This window comes from Hippoglossus stenolepis, chromosome 12 (genome assembly GCF_022539355.2).
Source record: "Hippoglossus stenolepis isolate QCI-W04-F060 chromosome 12, HSTE1.2, whole genome shotgun sequence".
NCBI lineage: Eukaryota > Metazoa > Chordata > Actinopteri > Pleuronectiformes > Pleuronectidae > Hippoglossus > Hippoglossus stenolepis.
The window spans coordinates 24,986,473-25,010,857 of NC_061494.1; the positions used below are offsets into that span (position 1 = coordinate 24,986,473).

The 24,385-nt window shown below is 45.6% G+C and overlaps 2 protein-coding genes across 4 annotated transcripts in view; both read right to left on the bottom strand.

Annotated features, from left to right (window-relative positions):
- znf318 (zinc finger protein 318) lies at window positions 1–19,668 on the bottom strand. The gene is given in 12 exon segments (XM_047342366.1): window positions 1–3,856; window positions 4,915–5,033; window positions 5,512–5,605; window positions 5,734–5,928; window positions 10,895–11,202; window positions 11,302–11,401; window positions 11,483–11,607; window positions 11,771–12,953; window positions 13,129–13,768; window positions 14,471–14,580; window positions 15,521–15,935; window positions 19,535–19,668. Coding segments are annotated over 11 exon segments (5,628 nt in total). The 5' UTR covers window positions 15,779–15,935; window positions 19,535–19,668; the 3' UTR covers window positions 1–1,360.
- The window catches only part of si:dkeyp-121d4.3, a 23,493-nt gene continuing 18,729 nt past the window's right edge, over window positions 19,622–24,385 (bottom strand). The window contains exon 21 of one of the 3 annotated variants that reach the window (XM_035172746.2): window positions 19,622–19,756. In XM_035172746.2, coding sequence (XP_035028637.1) covers window positions 19,731–19,756 — 26 coding nt within the window. In that variant the 3' untranslated portion in view covers window positions 19,622–19,730. The other 2 variants (XM_035172745.2, XM_035172744.2) reach the window with 2 other exon arrangements.

The window sequence follows — 24,385 nt, forward strand, 5'->3', positions numbered from 1 at the left end:
CTGTTTTCACTAACTTTTAATAAAACTTTATTTAAAGCAACAGGTTTTACAAGACAAGCAGTTTTTTCCTATTCTAACACGTCAGATCAGGGCTTCCAACACGACAGAGTACATGTGACTACTACGGCTGCTCTAATTGGTCCGTGACATCTTCGTCGTCGAGCAACTTAACAGAAGACAATGAGTATACAGGAGGAGGAGCTACAGGACATTACCTGCAAGAGGAGGAGGGGCTACAGGACATCACCTGCAGGAGGAGGAGGAGCTACAGGACATAACCTTCAGGAGCATAAGGAGAACGTGATAGCGCTGCGATCTTTAAAGGAACAATCCCACACTTTAGAAACTCTTGTCGGGTGATGTCTGAGGAGCCTGGTATATACGAAATGACCAAAAGTATGTGGACAGCAGGGCACTGCAGCTGAACATGGTTTTTAGAACCAAGGCTGGTTCACAAACTTTCAGGTTCCACATGTTTACAGAATCAAACACAGTCAACATAAATCTGTCTATGAACTAACCTGTGTCCTGTAATTAACAAGAACAAATCATATATCCTCCCCCTCATCTCTCTCTCTCTCTTCTCTCCCCTCTTTTCCACCCATCTCTCCTCCCTATTTTTACCTGCTCACCCCAACTGGTTGAGGCAGACCCCCATTGAGTCTGGTTTCATTTACTGGTTTCTTCCAGTAAATGAAGGAGTTTTTCCTCCACAGTCACCAAAGTGCTGCTCATTTTGGGAAACTGCAACAAACAACCTGCAGCTGTCCACACACCTTTGGCCATATAGTTCAACCATTAACCACATTTGAAGAGTTTCTCTGTCTGTCAAGCTAACGATGACTTTGACTAATTCTAAGAAAATGCTTGGTTCCAATGATTCAAGACAATTAAAATAAACTGACCTGAATAAAGAAATGAAAGAAAACAAATTCCCAATTTATTACATTTTAATTACTATCTTCATTAATTAATAAACCTCAGAAAGGAATCAAGAGTAGAATTAAATTCCTTGTTTTGTTCAAACAACATTTTCTATATGAGAAAAAAGTAAAAATGACAATTGACCGGGTGTTTTACGATGTAAGAACACACTTGTTCACAGGATCAATAAACTGGTGAAAAACAGAGCAGCAGCAAGTTGTTCACTCAAGGCTCAAACACCTGAGACAAGATTGTTCTGGATCCTCAGGTGAAACCTGAGTCATGTGACTCTAGAGAAGACGCCAACTGGTCCAACAGATGAAGTGTTTTAAGAGTCGTAATTCTCACATGCAGCAGAACTTTAATAAATTGTGAATCACAGATAAACTGTCCATGACCCCTCTCCCCCCATAGATTACATTAGGTCCAGTTAACTCTACTCAAAGTTAAAATCGTACTCAAAGTCCAGGGAGGTCATGTCAGAGGGGAGGCCGAGTGTTTCAGTGGTGATCTCCGTCACTTGAGGGTCTCCCTCACTGGGGTTCCCCTCCTCTGACTGAGACCCAGTGTCTGGGTCTGATGTGTCCAGGCTTTTTGGGTCTGAAACTGCTGATTCAGAGTTCCCTGAAGCTATCTCTGATTGTAGCTCAAACTGGCCCCGCTGTTGCTGCTGCCGCCGAGTCTGGTATCTGGTTTGGGATCGAGTTTGTCTGACAGGGCAGGAGGCAGGGGGAGTTTTCTTGCCTCTTGTTTTGGGACTTGGTTTGGGTTCAGGTTCTGGAGTGGCATCAGGATTTGTCTCTGTATGAGACTGGGAGTCCTGATCTGATTTGAGCAGAGTTTGAGGTGTTGAATCTGGCTCAGCAGTTTCAGTTTGTAGGGGAATTTGGAACTCGATTTGGGTTACACTCTGAGTCTCTATCTGAGCTGAAGGAGTCAGTTTTGGTTGAGTTGTTGCTGAAGGTGTTTCAGATAGAGCCTCCTCTGGTGTTGGAGCAGGGCCAGAGTTCAAGGACCAAACTGAAGCAATCTGAATTTCAGATTTAATCTGGGATTGTGAACTTGGTGAGGAACTGGTTGAGTCTGGTTGTGGCGATGTTTGGACGTCAGTTGTAGGTTGGAACTGGGTTTGGGCCGGAGGTTGTAGATTTAGTGCTTGCGGGGCTGGAAGTAGACTTTCATTGGTGCTACTCTTGTCAGCTCTGGAGTCTGATTTGGTGATGGAAGAAGGACCCGATTGGCTGATGCCACTGTAGAAGATGCCAAATAATTCCCTGGCTTTGGCTGCAGCCAGGTTACTCTTAAGTTTCTCAGACTTCGGAAATCTGTCAGTCATGTTCATAAAAGGTGGAGGCTTGACGAACACAGTACGAGTCTGCTCGTTCTCTGGGACACCAGGAGCTGCAACGTCAGACACTACCTTTACCACCATTGATTGTGGAGGTTTGGCCTCAGAGGAAGCAGGAGTAGCCACAGATGACTGAGGTCTACCCTCTGATTCTGTGGACCTGGCCTGAGTGGGTGTGTGCTTAGCCCGAGTGGGTGTGGCCTTGGCCTGAGTGGGTGTGGCCTTGGCCGGAGTGAGTGTGGCCTTGACCGGAGTGGGTGTGGCCTTAGTCTCACTCGGTGTGGCCTCAGTTGACAATGGTTCAGAAACTGGTGGTGCAGGTTTAACCTCAATTGGGGATTGTCTGGACACTGGCAATGGAAGTCTAGCTTCTAACAGTTTAGGTGGAGATTTACCTTCCAGCAGTGCGTTTTGAGCACTTAGAGCTTTTGAGAGACCATCAGAGAACAGCGGCAGGTCTTTTAGAGGAGGTCCTTGTGAAGTTGTGTTTTGGGGTCTGATTGAGAGAAAGGTATTCAGAGGTGCAGGTTTACCCATCATGGTCGTTTTCCTCAAGACTGCAGCAGGGGCTGGGAGGTTGGGCCGGATTCTTCCCCGGTTGGCTCCATTGGACACCCAAGGAGGAGGCATTGGTTGGTTACCCCCCAGCTTCTCTGCAATCTCTTTAGCAACAGCCACAGATTTAGCAAAAGAATCCTCCACGGAGACGAGCTGTAGGCTCGCAGCCGCTTCATCTTCCTTGATGAACTCAGCAGCGATTTTCTCAGCCACCTTTGTCAGCGTGTTCTCCTTCTTCTTCCAAGTGAACTTTCCAAATGTCGGGGCTGTGACTGCAGGGGTGGGCTTGCCAGCCTCCAGGCTCTGTTTGCGGAGCTTGGCCCTCATGGCCGGACTGGGACCACAAAAGATTTTGGGCGGGTCATAGGGCTTTGGTGGAGGTTCAGGTTTGGTGACCTCTGGTTTCCCTGCTGGTTTTCCAAGCTCAGGCTTTTTAAATGCTTCTCTCCGAGTCTTGGGGTTCCCTTCATCTCGTTCTCTGTCACATTTGGATCTTGAGTCTGGAGGATATTTACTGTATTTATACTTTTCTTCATCATCTCTTGGACCATATTTTGGGTGGTCATCGTATCTCTCATCATTGTCATTGCGATGCCGGTAACGATGCTCTTCTGCTCTGCTGTTTCTGTGTCGGTCACCCCTCTCCTCTTCGTTGTAGCGGTATTTATCATCCCTTTTGTTGCATTTATAGTTTTCGTCCTCATCTTTCTTACTGTAAGAAGATCGCTCCTCTTCCAGATTCTTGGTACTTTTAAAATCCTCCCCTGTCTTGTTGTCTTTCAGTCTCTCCTCCTCATCCTCCTTTTTGAATATAGATGTTTCTTCCTTCAGAGCAGCATTGTCATCTTCCTTCTTTTTCTCTTTGTCTTTCTTCTCTTTTTTGTGTTTGGCCTTTTCCTCCTTGTCTTTGCCGCTTTTCTCGTCGTCGTCATGCTTGCGTTTCTTTCCACTTGTGTCTAAGGCCAGTCCCGCCTGTCGATCCAGGTTCCTTCTCTGTTCGTACAGCGGATTCTCATACATTTGTTTCTGGTGAACGAGGCATCAAGATAGAAAATTAAGAGATAGTGAAGATAATGTAAAAACAACAAAAACAAACACAGCCGAGTTCTTTTAACTTCTAAAAATGATTTGATCGGGATGAGTTATTACTCTTGTGTACGATTTAGTGACATCTAGTGGTGAGGTCACAGATCGCAACCAACAGTGTGTTTAAAGGGATAGTTCACCGAAAGAAAACCAAAATTCACTTATTATCTACTCACCACTATGATGGAGGGGGGTGAAGTGTTTGAGTCCATAAAACACTTCTGGAGTTTCGGGGGTCAACAGTGTTGCAGCAGAATCCAATACAACTGAAGTCAATGGTAACTGATTCTTCAAACGTAATAAAACAGAATAAAAACATAACATGCCTCCGTATCTGCAAGCCCTGACATTCAAATTTGACGTTTTAAGCCTAAATATCCTCTACCGGAAGTAGCAAAGCTAGTGGACGTAGCCACACAATGGTGTGCCCGAGGTTCCTAGAACACACCTGGTAGGAAGATATCAGAGACATTTAGGCTTAAAACTTGGTGTAAATGACCTTGTTTCAAGTTATATATAGATGTCAAGGCTGGCAGACACTTGGTGACATCACAGGAGCAGATATGGAGGCATGTTATGTTTTTATTCTGTTGTCTTTATACGTTTGAAGAATCAGTCACCAGTTACTTCAATTGTTTTGGATTCTGCTGCAACACTTTTTACAACTGAGACTCCAGAAGTGTTTTGTGGACTAAAACACTTCACCCCCCCGCCCCCCCCTCCATCATAGTGGTGAGGAGATGAGGGAAGTTTCATTTCTCTGTGAACTATCCCTTTAAGATGGTTCGATGGACAAAGCCATCGTCCTCAACTGCACGTAAACTTGAATTTTTAAATATTCAAGTTATGTTTTCATCGGACTGTACTGGAACATTAACACTCCAACTCATCAGTGGCGTTGTACGATTTACCAATTTTACACAGCACATGGACAATTCTAATTCTTAAGTTTAATCTAACTCTCGTCGTACGGGGAAAGAGGCTAAACATTTACATACCTTGTATTTCTCGTTGTGAGCATGCGTGGTGACATGCTCCTCTGCACAGATGGCGTCTCCATAAAACTCTTTACACAGTAGGCAGAAGAATCCTCTGACGGGCTGCAGGAACTCCGAACCTGCAGCAAAACACACAAACCACAGACTGAACCCACAGACAGTAAACAAAATAAAGTGTCAATCATGTTTACCTGGTCGATGTCTTTTTTCGAAACCTGTCAGGACAGGAGAGGGTTAGTGCGCTGACATCTGACTGTGAAATATTGAAGTAATTGATGATAAAGAGTGGAGACGTTTTATTTTGGAGGAATAACTGTAGGAAATGTGTTTCAGCTGCTCAGTGACAGCAAACATATGAACACTGATGAGCAGTCAAAAACATTTCCTGCCTTCATCTGATGGAGACACATGATACTAATGACAGGTGAGGACAGACGTCTCATCTGGTTCCATGTTTTCATTAACAGATCCACACTGAGCTCCACCTGGAAGCAGAAGATGACTAACAACATTCAGTGGCTCGCACACCAGCATTATTGCAGAAACAGCAGCATTACCATGGTGTTGAAGAGAAACAACGGTGAGCGGTACAAGTACCTTTGGCGGGTTTAGTCTGTTTCTCCTCCTGTGGCGTGTTCTTGGTGATTTTGGTGGATGTGGAGGCCCAGGGCCGGTCGTACGGGTCAAGAGTCTGTGGAAAGAAAAGGAAATGTAAAGAATAAAATCAAAATGTCCAGTCCTGGTAAAATTAAATGAATTAAATGTGATCCGTCTTACAAAGTGAGATAACGTGTCTTATGCTTTACGCGCTTTACAAACCTTTCGATGCGTTTTGCTTTGCAAGTGCGTGAAAAAATCAAACATGGAACCAGAAGTGACGTTACAGTTTTTGCACCAGTGGTTTCCAGCGTCATAGTATTCAAACGGCTCCGGGGGAGGGGTCGCAGGTGGGGCGCTGACAGGTGTCTTATTAGGGGACGCTCTCTGCGACATAGATGGTGGCGCTGCTGAGTTCTGCTAGAAAACAAAGATGAAGGAAAGTCAACATGGCGGGTGATGAACAGTCAGGATTCACTCACACAGAAACATTCAGAGAAAGAACAAGTTCATCTGGAAAACAAGTTGAGAAAGTTTCTTACCTTCAGCGACTTCCAGGCTCCAACTTGTTTACTCAGTAAATCCGTCGCTTTTAAAACCAACGATAACGTCTATTGTGAAGTTGACGCTTCCCTTGTTTTTGAGATCTTGAGTCACAAAACTGATAAACATTTGGTCTTTTAATGAACTGAAGACCCAGTTCAAACATCAAAGTCTGAATTCACCAGTTTAAAACTTCACAAATTTGACTGAACGATCAATGTTCACAATCTAATCAATGATTTTTGATTTGTCTTTGAGATGATCAACAAAATAAATCACCAGTTTGTAGCGTAAATCTTGACAAGCTTTGAGTTTCTGTATTTTACAGTCCTGTAAAACTGACTCGATAACAGTTTCAGTCTGTGTGGACTCAAGCTGACTCACTGTTCACTGACCCGAGATCAGTGCGTTTGTCTCTGTGCATCTGAATCTAGATCTAGGAAACAGTAGCGATTAGACTTTAACTTTTATACTGAAGGAGACAATTCAAGTGTTTTACTGTGAAATCTGACAAAAGGAATGCAGAAGAACCGAGGAAATGAACCCATGCTGCGTTTTTTACTCTGATGACGTTCACATCTGAACACTACGCACATACACACAATACTGCATCCAGCCGCCATCAACAAACAAGTGACCTAAAACAAAGGAATTCATTTGAGATCTGGTCATAGTTGTTTTGATCAATCATCACTCAGATCAATGAACTACATTCATGAGGTGTGATGAGGTGTGATGATGAGGTGTGGTGATGAGGTGTGATGATGAGATGTGGTGATGAGATGTGATGAGATGTGGTGATGAGATGTGATGAGGTGTGGTGATGAAGTGTGATGATGAGATGTGATGATGAGATGTGATGATGAGGTGTGGTGATGAGGTGTGATGAGGTGTGGTGATGAGGTGTGATGAGATGTGGTGATGAGATGTGATGAGATGTGGTGATGAGATGGTGTGGTGATGAGGTGTGATGAGATGTGGTGATGAGATGTGATGATGAGATGTGGTGATGAGATGTGATGAGGTGTGGTGATGAGATGTGATGAGGTGTGGTGATGAGGTGTGGTGACGAGATGTGATGAGGAGATGTGATGAGATGTGGTGATGAGGTGTGGGATGAGATGTGGTGATGAGGTGTGATGAGGTGTGATGATGAGGTGTGATGAGGTGGTGATGAGATGTGATGAGGTGTGGTGATGAGATGTGGTGATGAGATGTGATGATGAGGTGTGGTGATGAGATGTGATGAGATGTGATGAGGTGTGGTGATGAGATGTGGTGATGAGATGTGGTGATGAGATGTGATGAGGTGTGGTGATGAGGTGTGGTGATGAGGTGTGGTGATGAGGTGTGGTGACGAGGTGTGGGGGGAGATGTGATGATGAGGTGTGGTGATGAGATGTGATGAGGTGTGGTGATGAGATGTGATGATGAGATGTGATGATGAGGTGTGGTGATGAGATGTGGGGATGAGGTGTGGTGATGAGGTGTGATGAGTTGTGGTGATGAGATGTGGTGGAGGTGTGGTGATGAGGTGTGGGGTGTGGGGTGGATAGGGTGATGAGGTGGTGAGATGAGGTGTGGTGATAAGTGATGGGTGAGAGATGTAGTGGGAGAGATGTGGTGGGAGATGTGATGAGAGATGTGATGAGATGTGGTGATGAGGTGTGGTGATGAGATGTGATGAGATGTGATGATGAGATGTGATGGGTGTGGTGGGAGTGTGGGTGTGGTGAGGGGATGAGGTGGAGTGTGGGATGTGGGGATAGATGTGGGATGGTGTGGATGAGGTGTGGTAGAGTGGGATGAGGTGGTGATGAGTGGATGAGGTGTGGGATGAGAGTGTGGATGTGGGATGAGGTGTGATAGTTATGATGGAGATGTGATGGAATGTAGAGATGAGGTGGGGATGAGATGTGGTGATGAGATGTGATGATGAGATGTGGGGATGAGAGTGGGGATGAGGTGTGGGGATGAGGTGTGATGATGAGATGTGGGATGGGGTGTGGTGATGAGGTGTGGTGATGAGATGTGGTGATGAGGTGTGGGGATGAGGTGTGATGATGAGTGGGGGATGAGGTGTGGTGATGAGGTGTGGGGATGAGGTGTGGTGATGAGGTGTGGGGATGAGATGTGGTGATGAGGTGTGGGGATGAGGTGTGATGATGAGATGTGGGGATGAGGTGTGGTGATGAGGTGTGGGATGAGGTGTGGAGGAGATGTGGGATGAGATGTGGTGATGAGGTGTAGGGATGAGGTGTGATGATGAGATGTGGGGATGAGGTGTGGTGATGAGGTGTGAGATGAGTGGTGATGAGGTGTGGATGAGGTGATGAGGGAGAGGTGTGGGATGAGGTGTGGGGATGAGGTGTGGTGATGAGGTGTGGGGATGAGATGTGGTGATGAGGTGTGGGGATGAGATGTGGTGATGAGGGTGAGATGAGGTGTGATGAGATGTGGGGATGAGGTATGATGAGGTGGGGGGATGGAGTGGTGATGAGGTGTGGGGATGAGATGTGGTGATGAGATGTGGGGATGAGATGTGGTGATGAGGTGTGGGGATGAGGTGTGGGGATGAGATGTGGTGATGAGATGTGGGATGAGATGTGGGATGAGATGTGGTGATGAGGTGTGGGGATGAGATGTGGTGATGAGATGTGGGGATGAGGTGTGATGAGGTGTAGGATGAGGTGTGGGGATGAGGTGTGGGGATGAGGTGTGGGGATGAGGTGTGGGGATGAGATGTGATGATGAGATGTAGGATGAGGTGTGGGGATGAGGTGTGATGATGAGGTGTGGGGATGAGGTGTGGGGATGAGGTGTGGGGATGAGGTGTGGGGATGAGGTGTGGGGATGAGGTGTGGGGATGAGGTGTGGGGATGAGGTGTGGGGATGAGGTGTGGGGATGAGGTGTGGGGATGAGGTGTGGGGATGAGGTGGTGATGAGGTGGATGAGGTGTGGGGATGAGGTGTGATGATGAGGTGTGGGGATGAGGTGTGGTGATGAGGTGTGGGGATGAGATGTGGGATGAGGTGTGGGGATGAGGTGTGGGGATGAGATGTGGTGATGAGATGTGGGGATGAGGTGTGGGGATGAGGTGTGGGGATGAGGTGTGGGGATGAGGTGTGGGGATGAGGTGTGGGGATGAGATGTGGTGATGAGGTGTGGGGATGAGGTGTGGGATGAGGTGTAGGATGAGGTGTGGGGATGAGGTGGATGTGTGGGGTGGAGATGATGGTATGAGATGTGTGATGAGTGGATAGGTGGGATGTGGGTGAGGTGGGATGAGGGTGGGTGAGAGTGAGGTGGATGTGTGGGGATGAGGTGTGGATGAGGTGATGAGGTGTGAGGGATGTGAGATGGATAGGAGTGGGGTGAAGTGGTGATGAGGTGTAGGATGAGGTGTGGGGATGAGGGGTAGTGGGATGGTATGGTGTGGGTGAGGTGGAGATGAGTGTGGATGAGGTGGGATGAGGTGTGGGGTGAGATGTGTGATGAGGTGGGATGAGGTGGATGATATGATGAGTATGAGATGAGGTGTGGATGAGTGTGTGAGATGTGGGGATGAGGTGTAGAGATGAGGTGTGGGGATGAGGTGTGGTGATGAGGTGTGGGGATGAGATGTGATGATGAGGTGTGGGGATGAGGTTGGATGATGATGATGAGTGTGGGGATGAGTGTGGGGATGAGGTGTAGTAGTGAAGGTGGGGATGAGGTGGGAGATGAGGTGTAGGGATGAGGTGTGGGGATGAGGTGTGGTAGAGTGTAGGGATGAGATGTGATGATGAGGTGTGGGGATGAGGTGTGGGGATGAGGTGTGGGATGAGATGGGGATGAGATGTGATGATGAGATGTGGGGATGAGGTGTGGTGATGAGGTGTGGGGATGAGGTGTGATGATGAGGTGTGGGGATGAGGTGTGGGGATGAGGTGTGGGGATGAGGTGTGGGGATGAGATGTGGGGATGAGATGTGGGGATGAGATGTGATGATGAGATGTGGGGATGAGGTGTAGGGATGAATGTGATGATGAGGTGTGGGGATGAGTAGGGGATGAGATGTGGGATGAGATGTGGTGAAGATGTAGATGAGGTGTGGGGATGAGGTGTGGGGATGAGAATTAGGGATGAGGTGTGAGATGAGGTGTGGGGATGGGAGTGTGGGGATGAGGTGTAGGAGGATGAGATGTGGGGATGAGGTGTGGGGTGGAATGTGATGATGAGGTGTGGGGATGAGGTGTGGGGATGAGATGTGATGATGAGGTGTAGGGATGAGGTGTAGGGATGAGGTGTGGGGATGAGATGTGGGATGAGATGTGATGATGAGATGTGGGGATGAGGTGTGAGATGAGATATGGGGATGAGGTGTGGGATGAGGTGTGAGATGGTAGGATGAGATGTGATGATGAGATGTGGGGATGAGGTGTGGGGATGAGGTGTGGGGATGAGATGTGGGGATGAGGTGTAGGATGAGGTGTGGTGATGAGGTGTGATGAGGATGGAGATGATGGGGATGAGTGGGAGATGGGTATGATGTGAGTGAGGTGTGGAGATGAGTGAGATGAGATGAATGTGATGATGGTGGGTGAGGTGGGATGAGTGGTATGTGTGAGATGAGTGTGGGATGAGGTGGGGATGAGGTGGATGAGGTATGAGATATGTGAAAGGTGTGGATGAGGTGTGGGGATGAGGGTGATGAGGTGTGGTGATGAGGTGTGGGGATGAGGTGTGGTGATGAGGTGTGGGGATGAGGTGTGGGGATGAGGTGTGGGGATGAGGTGTGGGGATGAGATGATTTTTTTCAGTCATATTTCCTGTTACTTCCTCCACAGGTGTTTGTACCTTTAACGTAGAACTGCTGGACGCCTGTCGTCCCTCAGGACTCCTCTCTGCCTCCCGTCTCTTCTTCTCTGGCGGCGGAAAGCTCTGGTCTTCAGTGGGTTTGCTAACCCTGCGGGGCCGGTCGGCTGGGCTGAGGCCAAGGATGAGCGCCACTTTGTCGATCTCGTTACGTTTCTTCTCGGCGGCCTCATGCTCCTTGCGGAGGTTAGAGATCTGAGTCATGACCTCCTCCTGCAGTCGGCTGATCTCCTGCAGCAGAGGGTCTTTGTGACCTTCTTTCTCCCTGCGCTTCTTCCTCAAGAGCTCACCTGTAACACATAGCAGCCGTCAGCCACCTGACGGTCACGTCATTGATGCTGGTAGTGTGTGAATGAACAAGTGGTTTCAGGTGAATCATGTGAACTCACCCTGTTGCTTTCTGAGTCTCTCCAGCTCCTTCATCAGATAATCCTTCTTCTTCATCCTCACCTCCCTCTCCTGTTTCAGCTTCTCCCGCTCCTCCAGAACCTGAAAACAAGAGCAGAAACACTTCCTGTTTCAACTGTTCGTACCTGGTGGGTAAGTGTTGCACTCTGACGCGAGTCAAACCTTTTGTTTCTGACTCTCATTGTTCTGCTCCTCAGACACTTTCCTTTCGTAGCTGCTGAGTTTTGAGACGCTCTTCTCTCTGTCCTGAGCTAACGTCTTCACCGAACCTTTGGACAGAAACAAAACTACCATGAAGATGATAATGAAGACGACCCTGCTTCTGTTAAAAAATCTAAACACATTCACACCTTTCACTCTCAAAACTACTGGAATAATAATAATAATAATAATAATAATAATAATAGAGAAAAAGAGGAATATTCCTTAAATCATGATCACTGATTGGACTGACCTTTGGCCCTGGCTCAGAGGCCAGTTTATGGTAAGGCTCTTGGTACTGCTGAGTTGGAGGGAACTCGTCGGAGCCGGTCTGGGGGCAGTGTAATGTTGGGGGTGGGTACAAAGGTGGCCACTGCTGGTGCATGTAGGGCAGGTAGTTTCCATACTGGCCATAACCTGGTGGGGGTAATTAGGGGCATCATACCATGGGCCTGTGGGGGTAGGTGGGTATGGGCACCCCAGAATGAGGAGGGAGGGTCTGGGGGTCAGGGATTTGTGGCAGCAGTTCGTTGTGTGGTGGCGGCGCTGTGATTTTCTGTTCGACATTTGTCTCGTCTTTGACAGATTTGTTTGGAGCCGACTTCCTGCAGCTGTCGTCACTGCTCCAACTCTTCCCCCGTTTACCCCCCCAGCTGCGACTCCTGCTCCTGCTACTGCTGCTGGAACTGCCGCTCCGGCTCGGCCTCCTGCGACCTTGGCTGCCGTCCGAGCTGTCAGAGGAGTACCGCCTGCGACGCGTGGGCGTCTTCGCAGGCTTGTTTCCGTGGAGACGCTCCTTGGTCCTGGCAGCCATCTTGCTGATCTCTGTGACACCCAAGTCGAGGCCAATGGTCTTCAGCAGGTCCTGGATCTTCTCATACTCCTCTAGTGACTCCGTACCTGAGGGTTGGGCTGGGTTTGACACCTGTACTGTGGTGTTCTGGTCCGGGCTGATAATGGAACGACTAGCGTTCCTTGGGTCCAGCTCCTCTGTGGTGGATGGGGCCTGGAGGTGAGATGAGGCCCCTGGGGGGAGGCCAAAGGTCTGAACGATGGTGGCTTTTGTTAGGGGGTAATCTCCATACAGCGCCTCCTCCGTCACGTCTCCGTACATATCTAGCCCATGGTGTCGGACCGGCTCGGACACTGGTGGAGGTTTGGGCTCCTCAGAGTCTCCGTACAGAAACTTCTCCTCATCATCAATTTCGTCCACAGCCTTCATCTGGGTCTTGACCCCTGCCCCCTCCAACAGGTTGAGGATTTCTTTGATCTCCGTGTCGAACCCAGCACGATGAACTGTCTGCGGGTCGGACCCCAGCTCCGACAAAACGGACGCCACCATGTGAGGGTCCATGCCTTTAACCGCCTGCAGGATCTGGTCGGCCACACAAGACACGTTGGAGCCGACGAGGCCACGGGGGGAGTCTACATTCTGAAAAAAAACAACAGGCGAGTTCAGATCAAATGTTTCTTCTCTATTAGATGTTAGCTTGTTTTGCACTATCTCCATGGAAACAACCTGTGTATGTTACATGTGAATGCAAATACTTCTGTGGGTCCTGTGAAGTTGGAGTCACTGAGTGTGTTTTCACATGTTGGCATCCTACCCGGATCGATGGTGAGTCGTTGCGTTTCTTCAGGATGGATTTTGTCGGCAGGCTCAGAATCTCCTCCAGCTCTTTCCTGCGTCGAGCCATCTCCAGCTCTTTAAAGCCTTTCTTGTATCTTTCATCTCCACTGTGGCTGCGGCTGCTCGAGTTTGAGCTGGAGCTGCTGCTCACACTGCGGCTTCTACTGCGGCCATGACTCGCTACTTTGCTGAAACTCCTCCCTCTGCTCCTCCCTTTAGAACGGGACCTGGATCTAGACCTGCTGAAAGCACGACTCTTGCTGCGTCCTCGACTCTTGGCCCGGCTTAGGTCCGGACTTCGGCTCTGGCTGCGAGGCCGACTCTTGCTCCGACCTCGACTCTTGGCCCGGCTTAGGTCCGGACTCCGGCTCTGGCTGCGAGGCCGACTCTTGCTCCGACCTCGACTCTTGGCCCGGCTTAGGTCCGGACTCCGGCTCTGGCTGCGAGGCCGACTCTTGCTCCGACCTCGACTCTTGGCCCGGCTTCGGTCCGGACTCCGGTTCTGGCTGCGGGGCCGACTCTTGCTCCGACCTAGACTCTTGGCTCGGCTTCTGTCCGGACTGCGGTCGCGACTGCGGCCCCTGCCCCGCTCATACTCAGGTCGAGCAGGGAAGTCTCTGCAGAGAAAGATGATATACTCAGAATGACTCAACATGCAGCTACCTACGGACATTTTCGACGTGATTTTCTACTATAAAAGGAAAACATAAATCATTGTCATTAAAGAATAGTTCATCCAGAATTCTGCTCTAACGCTGTTTACCCCTGAAACTCCAGAAGTGTTTTGTGAACTTTGGGAGCTTCTAACACGGGACACAAACATGAAGAAACTAAAACAAATCTCTCTGGTGAAGAAGTGCTGACACACACGAAGAAGACACAGACGAAGATGTGAAGAGAGTTTGTGGTGATCAGAGCTGAGACGGTGTCAGGTGATGTAAACATGATCACATGACCTCTGCAGCAGAGGTAACACGTCACTTCCTGTCTCTGTCTGCTGCACCCGGCTGCCCCCCCTCTCACCTGAACCATGAGGAGGATCTGATGCTGTTGTGAACGAGTCTGTGCGGAAAACCTGCTGCTGTGCTAACATGTTTAAAAAGCAAACTGCGGGTAAAGTCTGTATTCAATTCTCCGGACTCTGAAGACGGCTATAGCAACCAGGTTACCTCGCTGCCTCCGCAACATTGGGTTTCTCTGCATCCTTATGTACAGTGGTCTGTAGCACCACCAAGAGGCTGTGGCTGAACGTTTTTTTTTATAAACCTTTTCCTCACATCCATCAGAATGTAAGTTTATGGATTTTCTTTTAAGTGTACCTGTCATGATGGCGTGAAGGGGCGGAGCCAGACCCTGACGTCAGCTCGTTGCCAACAGTGATAACCAGGTTGTGGTCGAGGGGAATTGGGCCACGTGGTGACAGAGACCTCTGCAACATAAAACCATAAAACATTCAAACTGAGAAAAACAGTTTTATACATGATCTATTAACATGAACCAGAACGTCTCAGATGTGAGGAGCAGTGTTTCTACCTGTTCGCTGTGCCCAGGTGAGGTCAGAGGTCATTGTTACAAAAAAATGAAACAGACTTTTTACATGTGTGAGTCACTTGACTAACACATGACTAAGGAAAATAATATAAACCAGCGAAGGCGATTCAGTTTCCCTTTCTTATTGAATCAAACCAGGAAACTATTAAAAAAATCTGTTGATTCTCTGGAAATCACTTGTAAATGTTGTTTGAAAATTATTTCAACATTAAACATGTTTTTACTTCAGATGATGAAACAAACAGTTTGAAAACTGTAGTTTGATGGAAGAGGTGATGAAGTGGCAGGTGTTGGGATGAAGTAACCAGTTCACAGATCCGGGGGCCGCTCCCCCCACTCGCTGGGCCACAAGTGCCAGAGTTGAGAACATATCCCGATTTTTATTCGAGGAAATACAGTTATACCAGAAACCTCATGAAGCAGTTCCGCTACTGTTTTGTGTGACTAATTGTATATTTCTGTTTTTCTTATTTGTATTTATATCTATTTAATTTTAAGAACAGCGGCAACATTGATAATTAAATGTAATACATTGGAACTTGTATTTAATAAGATTGTATATTCATATACGTTTATGTGTATGTTGCTGTTTTGCGTGTCTTTGCAAAGTGACATTTTTTCAGTTGTGTGTGGGACTAATTTAATACTTTTGTTTTTCTAACAAGTACAACATATCTATACAAATAAAAATCGTATTCATTCTGGGGGAATCATTAGTCGTTGGTGCTGTCACATAAAAAACGTTATATATTATTTTATATTATAAAACACGTTCAACAAACACGAGCCTTCTTCGAATCAGAGCCCGGCGAACTCACCTCTCTCGGGGGACCTCCAGCCCAGTGCTCCGCGCCTCGGTGGCTTCCTGATCCGGGGGAAGGGTACCTCCTGCGTGGTGGGGACCGGCGGTATGAGTCCGGTTGACCGTGCTCGTGATAGCCGTGGTGGTACGGAGGTCTGGGCCGGCTCCGGTCGTCTCTGTAGTCCGGAGCCGGGTAAGGCCGCGGAGGCCGCGGTCCTCGGCCTTCGAAAGGCGGCGGGTAGCCTCCCCTCGGAGGAGGCCGACCACGGTACATGTAGTCCCGCAGATAATCAGCGGCTCCTCCCGGTGAAGATTCAAACAGAAGAAGGTTCTGTCCACGAGGCTCAAAACAAAGATTTTAACAGTCAGCCATTAAACAACTTCTTCTTCTTCTTCCTGGTTCCATTAGTTCCCTGCTGCGTCACCGCCACCTGCTGGACGGAGGGAGAATCAGAGGAGAACAAGGGAGGGGTCTGCTTTGGGCGGAGTCAGACGTTTGACTCCACCCACGTTGAGCACATCATCAGATGACTTCCAGTTAGATATACTCAAAGGCACCACCTAGTGGCGGAGACCATGTAGCTCATATGAACACTGCTCCATAATCAGTCACACCAGGATATTTATACATATTTATATTTGTCAAATAATCATCGCCTATGTTTAAAGAAATAAGGTTGAAACAAAAATGTTATTGTTAGCTGAATTCAAATAAGTTACAATTAAATATAAAATCGCAGGGTCCCCTATAAATAATATCAAGTTGTTTGTTAGGACAGCCCTGGGGCCTCATTTATAACCGTTGCATACGCACAAAACGGGGTCTAAAAACTTGCGTACGTCAGTTCTCACGCAAACGTTGGAATTTATAAAAACAAACTCGGAGGGAGAATGTGAGGATTTCCACGCAAACTCTGACTTCTTCGTACGAACATTTTGGAGACGGGAAAGCGGTGATGCAGACGTGAGGAGGTGAACTGAAGCAGATTATTGATCCACTTTGCTCGCGGGACAAAACTGTTCCACACGAACCTTCAATTGCAAAATATATAAAAGAACTTACAACAAATTACGTTCAGATTCCATTAAACAGCGGAGTTACACAGCCCAGTCGTTTATAGTTTTGAATAATATCTTCTAACACTGTGTATCATCCAGGACGAGTGTGTGTAACAGGTCTGTAGTGAACGTGGCTGTTCCATCAGGTGCACAGAGCGACCTGGAGATCACTATAAAGAAAAACTATTCACTTTCAAACTTCTATTTCCAAACAATATCCCAGAGGAGGTGAGGATCCACTGATGTGAGGGAATCGGTCCGGTTGCTCTAAATAAATAAATACTGCTGTGACACTGGTGCGTGATGCTGCGTGATGCTGCGTGATGCTGCGTGATGGATGCAGGTGAATGGAAGGAGGAGGAGGAAACGAGGGTTCAGCGATGACTGATCAGCTGATCTAGATTCTATAGATCTGTGATCTCCGAGCTGAACTGAGTCCAGTATTAGATCGACTGACGGAACCGAACCATCCCAGGACAAACACGAGCTTATAAATATAATTATGTGAACAGGTTAGGGTTAAGTTCCCTCACATTCTGATCGTGGTGGCTGCTGACCATATTTATAAATCAGTCCACCTGGAAACGTTCGTACATGGATCTGCCTCATACTCCTCCACAGTGAGGTGGCGGTGAAGAGACATTTGATGGGACAGCAGTGATGTCACTAATAAATAAAATACACTGATACTCTGCTGCTGCTGTTAACACAGCGAGTGAGAGTGAAGACGATAGAAAGAACCGAGCCGGAAATAAGAAAAGATCCAAAGGTGGAGGCAGAAAAACACCCTGTCAGAATGTGAGGGACCTTGTTGAATCACCTGTTCACATAATTATATTTATAAGCTCGTGTTTGTCCTGGGATGGTTCGGTTCCGTCAGTCGATCTAATACTGGACTCAGTTCAGCTCGGAGATCACAGATCTATAGAATCTAGATCAGCTGATCAGTCATCGCTGAACCCTCGTTTCCTCCTCCTCCTTCCATTCACCTGCATCCATCACGCAGCATCACGCAGCATCACGCACCAGTGTCACAGCAGTATTTATTTATTTAGAGGAACCGGACCGATTCCCTCACATCAGTGGATCCTCACCTTCTCTGGGATATTGTTTGGAAATAGAAGTTTGAAAGTGAATAGTTTTTCTTTATAGTGATCTCCAGGTCGCTCTGTGCACCTGATGGAACAGCCACGTTCACTACAGACCTGTTACACACACTCGTCCTGGATGATACACAGTGTTAGAAGATATTATTCAAAACTATAAACGACTGGGCTGTGTAACTCCGCTGTTTAATGGAATCTGAACGTAATTTGTTGTAAGTCAGAATTTGCATGGAAATTCTCACATTCTCCCTCCAAGTTTTTTTATAAATTCCAACTTTTGCGTGAGAACTGACGTACGCAAGTTTTTAGACCCCGTTTTGTGCGTATGCAACGGTTATAAATGAGGCCCCAGGGCTGTCCTAACAAACAACTTGATATTATTTATAGGGGACCCTGCAATTTTATATTTAATTGTAATTTATTTGAATTCAGCTAACAATAACATTTTTGTTTCAACCTTATTTCTTTAAACGTAGGCGATGATTATTTGACAAATATAAATATATATAAATATCCTGGTGTGACTGATGTCTAATTATGGAGCAGTGTTCATACAGTATCTTCATGTATGGACGTTCATTAAAGGGATTGTTCACTCAAAAATGAAACTTCCCTGATCATCTACTCAGCACTATGATGGAGGGGGGTGAAATGTTTGAGTCCACAAAACACTTCTGGAGTTTCAGGGGTAAATAGTGTTGCAGCCAAATCAAATCGAAGTCAATGATGACCGATTCTTCAGACATAAAAAAAACAGAAAAATACTCCATACTGCTCGTGTGGTGTTTTCCAAGTGTCCGCAATCCCCGACATTCAAATTCACCTCAAAACGAGGTCAATTACACCATGTTTTAGCCTAAAAGTCCTTCGATAGCTTCCTCTGAGGCCAAGTTCATTATCGCACGCACACAAGCTGTCGCCCAAGGTAGCATCGCTACTTCTGTTAGCGGACATTTAGGGTAATAACTTTGTGTAAATGACGCCATTTCGAGTCAAATTTGAATGTCGGGTCTTGTGGACACTTGGATGACACCACACATGCAGTATGGAGGCATGTTATGTTTTGAAGAAGGAGTCACCATTGAAGGCCGCCGTACTCGGCCTTCGAGAGGCGGCGGGTAGCCTTCCCTCGGCGGAGATTCAAACAGAAGAAGATTTTGTCCACAAGGCTCAAAACACAGATTTTAACCATCAGCCATTAAACAACTTCTTCTTCCTTTCATTTAACTTCAATCCTTATTGGATTCTGCTGCAACACTGTTTACCCCTGAAGCTCCAGAGGGGTTTTCTGGACTCAAACACTTCTCCCCCCCGCCATCATAGTGGTGAGGAGATAATGAGGGAATTTTCATAGATGTTGAATGCACTAATTGGAAGTCACTTTGGATAAAAGCGTCAGCTAAATGACATGTAATTTAATGTAATGGGTGAACTATCCCTTTAATGTGCTGCATGGCTTGCACTACTAGGTGGTGCCTTAGAGTAAGTCTAACAGGAAGGGCGACTCTCGACGTCATCCGATGACTGCCCCTCTTGCCACCACCCCCTCTCTCCACACTGGCTCTGGTTCTTTCTTCCAGTTAAAGAGTAGTTTCTCTCTCAGTCGTCAGAGCAGCTCATTGTTGAACTGTTGGTTTCTCTACAATATTGTCAATATGTAAAGTGACTTCAGGTCATGTTTTTTGATTTGATGATATATACATGAACCAGAAAAATTTGAATTGAACAATGTTTTGTTGCCGTTTTATTCTGAACTGAATTACAGAGCTATAATTGTGAAAATGTGTGAAGTGTGGTCTGAAGATTGTGCTGCTTGTTTGACATGAACAAAATAACAGTTCATGTAAAGTTCAGTGGTTCCTTACCCTGATGTGCTGTCTGAGTCAAACCCTCCCACAACTTCATCCTGTCATGTTGTGCTCTTATGTTGAATATTTCTCAAAGTATTTCCATGAATCAGCAGGAAGCTGAGAGCAGATAGTTTCATAGATCTCAGACAGGACTGAGGACAGTTTTCAGGGCCCAGCTCAGATTCAAACTGTCGCTGTGAAGGATCTTCAATCATCCTGACGGTCTGAACCACACAGCTGAGAACAAAGACGTGATTTCTGATTAACTGTTCAATGTTTTGTGAGAGGCTGCAGGATCGTTCAGTTTTCTGTGATGGTGTGGAGAGAAACACAAACTCCTTTTTTAGTTTCTCTACATTAGTGAGGATAAGTGGGACTGGACAAGTGGAGAAGTCTGAATGTTGGGCAGCGTCCAGCACGAATTGCCCGGAGCTCCATCTTCATCTGAACCTGCAGAGTAAACAAAGACTCACCTGGTTGTCTCCAACAGGTTCATTACTGCTCAGACACGTCAGTGTATATGAGAGACGACAAATAAAGACACCGTCTATAATCTACTGTGATTACATAAAGTCTTTCCAGGTAAAATAAGCAGATTCACAGAAACATAAACTCTTATTTCATTAAACAAAAATGCTTCAAATATTAGAACCATGAAAACACCAGTTGTCGTATGTGAACTTTTAAGTCAATTTAAATCAAGAACTATATGATCAAATAGATATACATGAATGTGTAATTTTCACATGCACCCACACACTACTGCTCTTGTGGTATCATCCAAGTGTCCAGAAGCCCCGACATTCATATTCAACTCAAAACAAGGTCATATACACCAAGATATCAGACTTTTAGGCCTAAAACAAAAAACATCGTTTCAAGTTGAATTTGAACGTCGGGGCTTGTGGACACTTGACACCACAGGAGCAGCATGGAGACATGTTATGTTTTTTCTCTTGTTTTATTACATCTGAAGCTTTGATCACTAGTTACTTCAGTTGTCAGATGAGTAGATGAGTTTTATTTTTTCAGTGAAATATCCCTTTAAATCCAGTCAGCTCCAAGTCATGCCCGAAACAGATAAAGGGCTAAAACCAGAATATTAATATGAAACAATGACATCGGCTGTGGCTCAGGAGGTAGAGCGGGGATAGAGTGGGTCATCCTCTAACCAGGTTGGCCGTTCGATCCCAGATTTCCGCATGCTGCACACAGACAGTCAATTTTATTTTGTATGTATAAATTTGCTTAGTCATAAACCATTTATATTTACCTGTAACATTATAAAAACACATGTTATGGACATAAACACAGTCAACATTAACCAACAGTTAATTTAATCTTTGATGTTGTTTATTAAGAACATTAAAGACTCAGGGTAAACAACAGATCAGCTGATAGAGTTTATTGTTTCAAGTCAGACAAACACGGATCAACAGTTCCTACGTGATAAACTAAAGCTTGACTGAATGATTTCAGAACGTGAACAACCTTTGTAGTTATTCAATTCAATCCATCTATCTATCATTAGAAATAAAAGAGACAACATAAAAACAAGAAAATAACTGATACAACTCTCAATTGTTCTCCTTGTTCACCTCCACCTCCCACTTCTCCAGAAAATCTTGAAGGTTCAGATTGAAAACGTCAATGCCTTTGGGGGACAGGTGGATGCCATCAGCCCGGTACAGGCCTGTGTTTGTGCCGCACCGGACGTTATCATGAGTGAGTGAAGTGCCACCCAGCTCCGAAATTATGTTCTGGATCCTGCGATTCACAGTGGTTCGGACCAGATCGACTTCATGGCTATCGGCCGAGTGGCGCCACACCCTCCGAGGGAGGATGTTGGACCACACGAGGATGCACTGTGGGAAGATGCTCCTCATGGAGGTCAGGTCCTTCTTGACAGCGGCCAGCAGGTCGGTTGGGCTGTCAGTACTCAGGTCGTTGCCCCCCAGATGCATGATGAGGACGTCTGGGTTGGGCCAGGTGACCTTCAGCTGGTGGAGCTGGGGCAAGAGCTGGGACCATGTCATGCCCTGTGTGCCCTTCCACCAGATAGCCACCTTGCTGAGGTCCATGCCCAGCTGCATACCTACCTCCGGAGACTTGGCTCGTGATTCGGCCCAGTACACCAGCGAATGGCCACAAATCCAGACATTCTTGGGCTCACTGTTGATCGGTTTGCCTAGAAATTTCAACAGAATACTTTAATAAGACAAAAAGACCAACAAATCTTTTGCATTGGATCTTAAGAAGTTGTACAAGTGTGCATAGGCAATTGGACTTGCTTATGTTGCCCATGTACACTTGAGCAACGTCTGAAGATACCACAAGCTGGATGACTGAGAATCTTTATGATATTTTGCATTGGATGATCCCAAACGACTGAGAACCACTAGGACTTGGGCTGGTTTCACAAAGATCTGTCTGACTGGTCTGTTGAGTATGGCCAGTATTTGTTTTGTTCTTATATCTGTCTTAAGAGGTTGTCATTGTGAACGAACCAGCAGCACAACATTTTGAATGGTCTGCTTACATATCTACTATGATTCTGAAGTTCTGGTAGATTGACCAAAATTTACCAAACATTGAGGTGAAATCCGACTGTTACACAAAAGCCAAACGGTCTTTATGAAACAAGCCCGGGAATTTAAAGAGTACAATTACTAATATTCAAAACATTCATAGCTGTTTCAATCTTAAGACATTAACCTTTGTCATGAAACCTAACAGCATCTTCTTAATTGTTACCATGTATCATTGAATAAAGAAATAACTATTGCATCAGGAGAGATAATCAACAGGTTCTATAGTTTACAGTTTGTATTGAATGGGGTCATAACCTAAAACGCATTAAGGGAAAGCAAAAAATGTTAAATGTCTGAATATTTAATAAAATCTACAAACCAGTTAAATAAAAATGATTTTAGAGACAGATGTTTGATTGACTTAAGACAATTATATGATCATTTTCAAAAGAATCTGAAAAGATCAAAATAATCACCTACCTTCACTGTCAAATATTGCCATTCTGCAATATACACATTTTCTTTTCTTTTAAACCCTCTGAGGAATATGAAATAAAACTACAAGTAAATACTTCAGTTAAAAGATTTGAAAAGCTCTTGAGGACTGTTAGCTGCAGATTTAATCGTCTCTCTAGCTAAATGCTGAGTGTAATGTATTAACATACACTAAATCTCAACATTGGCTGTGCATGGAAACATAACATGCAACATAATTTAAGTACCAAGAAAAGCACTGAAATCATTTGAAACCTGATACGACAAATTAACAAAAGACCGTGAAATAATGTTTTGACTTGTAACCTTCCAGCCCATTTTCAGGTGAATTAAGGTCTGGTATTTTGCTTCGAGAAAAGATATGGATTTTAATCTCAAATAAAAAGTTAACTTAGTGCTTGTCAAGACCCATTTTGTAAATATGAAATTCAGTTGCAATCAGAAATTGTTGAGTCATGTAGGACTTTAACTGTTTCCATATCTGTTCCGACTCCATACTGGACCTCGTCTTCTCCTCTTCAGTCTGAACCAAACTGATCTGTACTGGAGTCTGGTTGTCAGTCACCTGAGCAGATTGTTTGAATACAAAGATTTGACTCACGGTGTCGCAGAGACCACAGCAGATTTAAATGTACAAACACGAGGAGTGACCGATGGTGTACTGTTGTTTGGATGATGGAACAGCAAAAGTGTTTGAAGATCAACTGAGATGTGATAGTATGCAAAGACTAAATGAAGACCCAAAATCGTTTGGATAAACCGTTTTCCCAAACCCACCATACAAACTGCTCGATGACCCGTATTTTACTTTTACAAATAGCACGACTGTGTCTACTAACTAGAACAACATCTTGCTAGTAACGATATCCGATAACGACGAGTTTTGAGATGCCTGAATCCTCGGCTCACATTCAGGTCTGGGGCTCAGTATCAGCGCCTTAACTCAAAATCTTAACATCAGTCGACAAGTTTACGATATTTGATGGACGACCTCTGACCAATTATTTTTAGATAAAAACAACAAATAGTTCACAGCCTAGAAATTGTAAAGGTCCTATTCACAGATATTTAATTTTCTAAGTGACACATTCTTAATGGACTCAACTTATTAATAAAATTATAAATTTAGCTCATGAACAATCTGACGTTTAGCTAAAAATTTATGGTTAAGGAAAACCATTGACATTAATGGACGTTAGGTAGAGAGTTTACCACTTACCGTGTTGATGACAGACTACCAGTGTGTCGCTTTTGAAATTGATTAAGCTAACGATATCCAGCTGACCCCTACGTGATGTTTAAGTTCTCCACATTAGCTTGCTGAGCTAACGTAGATCGCTTCAGAGACGGTAGAGAAGACAGAGCTCATGACCCAGAATTTTTAGGGCTCGAAATTACTGTTAATGAGTTTCAATACCAATGCAATATACAGCACTTAGTTAGCAGGCAGGTAAACAGGTAGGCACATTTAGCTTCGATAAAATGCTACTCAATATTGGTAAATGTAGAATAATTAGTATGCCATTCAGAAGTAGTGTCATTATTGGTGACAGGTCATTCACAGTGTTAATGTGATGGTAACGGCCTTACAGTGAAAGCTCCATGTAGTCGGTAAATCATCTTTGGACAATCATAAATGATAAATATACTGTACATTATCCTGCAGAACACAGCTTACTTTTTGGATGTTTATATGTTTATTTTCAACTTGGAAACAACCTCAGTGACACAGGAACATCCGTTGATATGTCCATCACTACCACTGTTGCTGTAAATGATTCAATGACTGACGCAGCCTTGTGTTAATCGGCTTGTTGAACTTGTGAGTCAAACAGAAGAA